The 6,582-nt window shown below is 42.4% G+C and overlaps 1 protein-coding gene across 1 annotated transcript in view; it reads left to right on the top strand.

Annotated features, from left to right (window-relative positions):
- Nucleotides 1–464: 464 nt before the first annotated feature.
- Nucleotides 465–6,582, top strand: part of LOC126194733 (probable ATP-dependent RNA helicase DDX43) — a 69,624-nt gene continuing 63,506 nt past the window's right edge. The window contains exons 1-2 of the mRNA XM_049932988.1: nucleotides 465–551; nucleotides 2,975–3,349. Of these exons, the coding sequence (XP_049788945.1) occupies nucleotides 489–551; nucleotides 2,975–3,349 (438 nt within the window). The 5' untranslated portion in view covers nucleotides 465–488. The remainder of the gene's footprint in view (nucleotides 552–2,974; nucleotides 3,350–6,582) is intronic.

The following is a 6,582-nucleotide window of genomic DNA, read 5'->3' as shown; positions in this document are numbered from 1 at the left end:
AGTTCGAAGTGTATCAATTTCATTCAGCTATACCACAGCATGAATGTAGAACATGAAACAAAAGGTATAGTGCTTTCTTGTACTGTAAATAAAATCGCGTTTTGAACAAAACTTTTTAGTGGATTGCACAATGATTATAAATACTGTTCTGATACAAGCTTCTTATTTGATTAACTACAGACTATTGGACTCTCTACAAGCTTGGAAGCTGACAATGCTTGTGGTCACACTTTCTAACATCCATAATGTTTTTTGATAATACTAATCCATCGTCGACAAGATTCGAAAAAATGTAGGAATTTAATACTTATATAAAATGTGTAATAATTTTCTGTACTGCCGGATGTAAGTCGGAGAATACGTATTTTACGAAAACTGAACTCGTATTTTTCTCTGGAAAAGTGAGCCGAACGAAATCGATAGTTCTACATGCGGAATACAATAATCACCAATCGATTGTTGAATATCTCTTGTTGGAATGGAAGTGTATGAGATATATTGAAGATACCTGTTTCAGTGTTTTGGGAGAATCAAGTGTAGGGTTCTTATCGGTAAGTTCTGTTGGAAGTATGATCATCATTTTTTTCTTTATTTTATAAATGTCGTAATTATTAATCGGTTTTTGGTTGTAATTTGACGTCAAATAGAGTCTTGTTTACATCGGCGTTCCATACAAAGTTTCAGCAGGGATTAAGAAATTTTCTGGGTAAACTAGAGCGACTTGTAAGCATAAAGGCATTTCGCAGTTTTCAAAATTTGATGCTCGAGCCTGAGGTACATATTAAACTTGCAATTACCACGCGAATGCTTTTGTTTGTCAATTTGCGATGTCTTTGAAATCCCGTAAGAATGGTATTAAATATCGCCGCAAATGAATCGTTAAGTTTTTAAATACTATACTTAAAGAATAGGTTTGACTGGGCGATGTTAATAGGCTGCAGTAACTTGTAACCTACTGATGAACGTAATGAAACGCTCAGTGTTTCTGATTAGAGCCGAAAGCTAACATTGAGGGGAATGAGCCTAATTACAACGTAATTTCGCGTTTAGTGCTATAAAATGTAGTCGTATTTAAACGTGAGTGGAAAGACGGGCTGTGTATGGAGTGTTACTAAGTAGCTGACAACTTGCTCGGTCAGAACTAAGTAACAGCTACCAAATTGAGATACCGGTTTGCTTGCGGTAGCTATTTGTTCAGACAGTTTTGTTGAAAATGTGGTATTGTGACCGCATGTGTTTCAAACTGTTCGGTGTCCAGTCTAATGTGTAAAACAGATATTGTTTTTACGCGGCGCACAATAAGTTTCTTGTTTGATTACATTCCAGTTTTGATCATTTTGGCATCCAAGATTGTGGTAGTTTGGAGAAAATGGTTAATGTAAAAGTTTCCAGTTAGTGTTGTGATAGAAAAAAATTGGGTTGTTACTGGGAAGAACCGAAGAATGCGATACATCCTGCACCTTTGATCGGTGACACTGTCAACCATGCGACTATGGCGCAATAATGATACGTATAGAAGTATTGTAACCATCAAAATATTGGGACCCAAAGGGGAATAATGGGAGTTTGCAAAGCATGTTCGTCTTTTGTTAACGTTTTCAAAAAAAGTTTAATATTTGAATATATTAGACCACATGTAGGAAATAGAGATTTCAAAAAGTAGTTTAGTGTTGGGTCTACCATTTTTTTTTTAAAAAAAAAACAAGATTTATGCATTGTTATATTGTTATACAGCAGATTTCATCTATTTCTAATGAGAAAGGTGGCACACTTTCCGATGGTGATTTTACTGTCGAGGATATTGATATCCACATGGAGGAGCCAGGACCTGTCTAACATCCCACGTGACCTCTCATGTAAATCACCAGCACTGGGGGAGAAGGCCAACATCACTAATTAGTGGCTCCCACAGGGACTTCCCTATGACAGTGTAACTGGAATTGGAATATCAGTTGCATCTGGAAGAACTGCAGCTCCTGGCCCATGTCACAATGTGATTGAGGACTTTATCTTGTGCATCGTACTGCATCAAAAATGGTAACGTGTCTCCTGACCTCTTCATTTTACAGACATCAGTCAGAAGCTTTGGTACCCATTGTGTTCAAAATTTAAAATAGCTAAACTTTTCAGTCACAAGTTCTTCCAACATTATGTGACAGGAGGGAAATTGACTGAGGATTATGTGCTTGTGGACTGATGATATTGTCTGATTCTATCATTATCCCTTGCATGTTTGTCACAACATGATCATCCACTTCTACCTTAAACATGGATGTTTGTCTGACCTTCCTGAGACTAATGGCACCATTTTCTTACAGCACTGTCACGCAAAATTTTATGTCCATATGCTGTGCAAAGTTCATTGTGCATGTCAACAGCTTTCACGTTTTTCACACAAGCGGAATGTATCACAACACACAATTAAAAGGTGATGACCTATCTGACAATAGTGGCCATTTTGATTAAAACTATGTTGTAAGAAACTGTTCAGTAACCTTTCTGTAGCACTGTCAGACTCGGAGATAGTGGGTACAGCTAAGCTGAGGTCACTGTGCTACCTACCTTCACCAGATATCATCGGAACTAACTTTCCGAAAATAACTTGTACTTAATTATGAGCATTGGCAGTTGAAATGGATCTGAAGAGTTTTAACTGGTCAAAGAATCAAAACATAAAGAAAGGAACAAGTACGTTGTATTGTTAAATTATAGAAGTGTTTGGTAAGTCATCTCATTTGTTTCGTAACTTGAAAATGAGAGGTTGACATACAGGTTTACTAAATGTGACATGCAGAATCTTTGTTAATTACAGTAGAGCTTTGTAAGAAAAGATATTTATTTTGAGAAATTCATGTATGTTGACCCACACGTAAAAAGGTGTAATTTTTTTCTTGTATTCCTTTTTTATGGATTGTAAGATACTTAGTTTGTTAAAGCAATGTACATTTGCTGATTTATTTATTTTGATTCACAGGTAAAAATGAGTGATGATGGCTGGGATTCTGGTGGTGAATCTCAAAATACGAATTACTTACCTGTGTACTCACAAACCTTCTCTCGAGGTCGAAACAATGGAGGCCGTGGGGGAGAGGACTTGAGAGAATTGGGACAGAGAGGAGGCAGAGGCTATGGTGATCGGCAAGGTGGAAGAGGTCGAGGCAACCAGTGGTCCGGGCCAAGGAGAGGAGGACCCAGCGGAAACTGGAGACAGAGGGAGTCTAATGCAGATACCTCTCCCACAAATGAGGAAGTGATCATGAGTGTAAATTGTAGTGATGTTGGGAAAGTCATTGGTAAAGGTGGCTCAAAAATACGAGAATTAGAACAAGAAAGTGGTGCAAGTATTCAGGCGAGTATGGTGTTACCAGTTTTAGTATTCTTTCCTAGTCAGTAAAAGAAATTGTCAGGTGTTATGCAAAAATTGGTATTGGGCGAGGAAGAAAGTTTGAAATTAATTACACCTATGTTGATTAAGAGCTTTCAATTGTTTTGTACAAGTAATCAATCAGTAGTGTCTAAATACTGTCGATAAAAATTTTAGTGGCAGTGTGGAACTTCTTATTGTAGATGTCGCTCAGCAGTATGCTAAGTTGTGTGAGCAGGTTGTATGTGCCCTGGGAAAAACCAGGGAATTTTTTCAATACAAGAGAAAACGAGGAAAAACCCAGTGGTTTTTTTTGGAATTCCGGTTATTTATTGCTATAATTTTCAATTAATTTTTTGTAGTTTTGTTTGGTAAGAACTGATACTCTAACAAAGAATATTAATGTATCCCACTACAGCAGAATAACACTGCAGCAATAAAACATAAACCAGAGGAAATTTGTGCTGCCAAAGTTGATTCTGATCTAAAAACAAGAGGGAAACTCGACAAAATGTAATATAGCAGCATATTATGTCTACCACATAATACATTTATTGTATGTATAAAAGGAAACTTATTACAGACCACTGGTGATGTTTCCCCAATAAAAGAAGCGAAATGCGTGTGGCAAAAAAACAAACTATCTTCAATTAGTTGCCTAGACGCTACATACTTCCATGAATATATATAGGTAGGCCGGCCCCGGATCGAATCCACCCGGCGGATTAACGACGAGGGCCGGTGTGCCAGCCACCCTAGATGTGGTTATTAGGCGATTTTTCCCACATCCCCCTAGGTGAATAACGGGCTGGTCCCCACGTTCCACCTCAGTTACACGGCTTGCAGATACTTTCGCACTATTCCATGGATTGCACTAGTCACAGACAATTGAGGTACACTAATTCCTTCCCGGGGGGGGGGGGGGGGGGGTTGGCGGCAGGAAGGGCATCCAGCCACCCCTTAAACTAACATTCCCACATCCGATTAACCACGCAGACCCTGCGTCTCTGCGGGACAACAGGCACAAGCAAAAGAAAGTAAGTGTGTATCTTCATCCAGATGGTGCAGTACCCCTGAATGTATTAGCTGCACTGATTGATCAACTCCCTAAACCTTTCCTACTTTTGGAAGATTTTAATGCCTGTAACCCCTTGTGGGGTGGCACCATGCTTACTGGCCGAGGCAGAGATGTCGAAACTTTACTGTCTCAGTTCGACCTCTGCCTCTTAAATACTGGGGCCGCCACACATTTCGGTGTGGCTCATGGTAGTTGCTCGGCCATTGATTTATCAATTTGCAGCCCAGGACTTCTCCCATCTATCTATAGAAGAGCACATGACAACCTGTGCGGTAGTGACCATTTCCCCATCTTCCTGTCACTGCCCCGGCATCAGGCCCATGGACACCTGCCCAGATGGGCTTTAAACAAGGCGGACTGGGAAACTTTCACCGCTGCTGTCACCGTTGAATCTCCCCCACACAGTAACATCGGTGTCATGGTTGAGCAGGTGACTACAACAATTGTTTCTGCAGCAGAAGACGTGATCCCTTGCTCTTTAGGGTGCCTGAGGCATAAGGCATTCCCTTGGTCACCAGAAGTCGCTGAAGCAATTAAGGAGTGTCGGCGAGCTCTACATTGGCATAAGCGGCACCCTTCCTTGGAGCACCTCGTACCCTTTAAACGGTTCCGTGCCTGTGTCCGTGAACTTATCAAACGACAGAAGCAGGAGTGTTGGAAGAGACAAGTCTTGACCATTGGGCGCCATTTGACCATTGGGCGCCATATGTCACCTTCCCAAGTTTGGGCAAATATCAAATGTCATTTCGGGTACCAGACCCCAACAGGTGTTCCCGGTGTTACCATAAATGGTGTGTTGTCTACAGATGCAAACGCGATTGCCGAGCACTTTGCTTGAGCCTCTGCGTTGGAGATTTACACCTCCCCCCCCCCCCCCCCAATCCTTTCGCACTTTCAAACAGTGGCTGGAAGGGAAATCCTTCGCATTCACTGCACACCACAGTGAATCCTATAACGCCCCATTTACAGAGTGGGAGCTTCTCAGTGCCCTCGCACATTGCCCCGACACAGCTCCTGGGCCTGATTGGAGCCACAGCCAGATGATTAAACATCTCTCATCTAACTGCAAGCAACATATCCTAGTCATCTTCAACTGGATCTGGTTCGATGGTGTCTTTCCATTGCAATGGTGGAAGAGCACCTTCATTCCGATGCTCAAACCCGATAAAAATCCGCTTGATTTGGATAGCTATCGGCCCACTGGCATCACCAACGTTCTTTGTAACCTGCTGGAATGTATGGTGTGTCGACAGTTGGATTGGTTCCTTGAGTCACATGGCCTACTGGCTCCATGTCAGGGCAGCTTCCACCAGGGTCACTCTACCACTGATGATCTCATGCTCCTCGAGTCCGCCATCCGAACAGTTTTTTTCCCAATGCCAACTCCTGGTTACCATCTTTTTTGACTTACGTAAAGCACACAACACAACCTGATGACATCATATCCTTACCACAATGTATGAGTGGAGTCTCCGGGGCCTGCTCCCGATTTTTATTCAAAACTTCCTGTCGCTCCGTACTCTGCGTGTCCAAGTTGGTGACTCCCATAGTTCCATCCATATCCAGGAGAATGGAGTCCCGCAGGGCTATGTATTGAGTCTCTCTCTATTTTTAGTGGCCATTAACGTTCTAGCAGCAGCTATCGGGCCATCCGCCTCACCTTCTCTGCATGCAGACGACTTCTGTATTTTGTACTGCTGCTCTGGTACTGTTGTTGCTGAGCAGCACATCCAGGGAGCCATCCACAAGGCGCGGTCATGGGCTCTAGCCCACGGCTTTCAGTTTTCAGCCGCAGAGTTGTGTCTCGTGCACTTCTGTCGGCGTCGTACTGTTCATCCAGAACCCGCACTTTACCGTATTGACGATCCACTCACTGTAGTGGAGACATATCAGTTCTTAAGACTGGTTTTCAATGCTCGATTGACTTGGCTCCCTCATCTTAGTCAGCTTAAGCAGAAGTGCTGGCAGCATCTCAATGCCCTCCGTTGCCTGAGTAACACCAATTGGGGCGCAGTTCGCTGTACGGTGCTGCAGCTCTACAGAGTCCTTGACCAATCCTGAATTGTCTATGGGAGTGTGGTTTATTGTTTGGCAGCACCTTCAACATTGCATTTACTTGACCGTGTGCACCACTGTGGGG

The sequence above is a fragment of the Schistocerca nitens genome, chromosome 7, assembly GCF_023898315.1.
Source record: "Schistocerca nitens isolate TAMUIC-IGC-003100 chromosome 7, iqSchNite1.1, whole genome shotgun sequence".
NCBI lineage: Eukaryota > Metazoa > Arthropoda > Insecta > Orthoptera > Acrididae > Schistocerca > Schistocerca nitens.
Note: the sequence above shows the minus strand (reverse complement) of the source record. Positions and strands in the feature narration are given on the sequence as shown.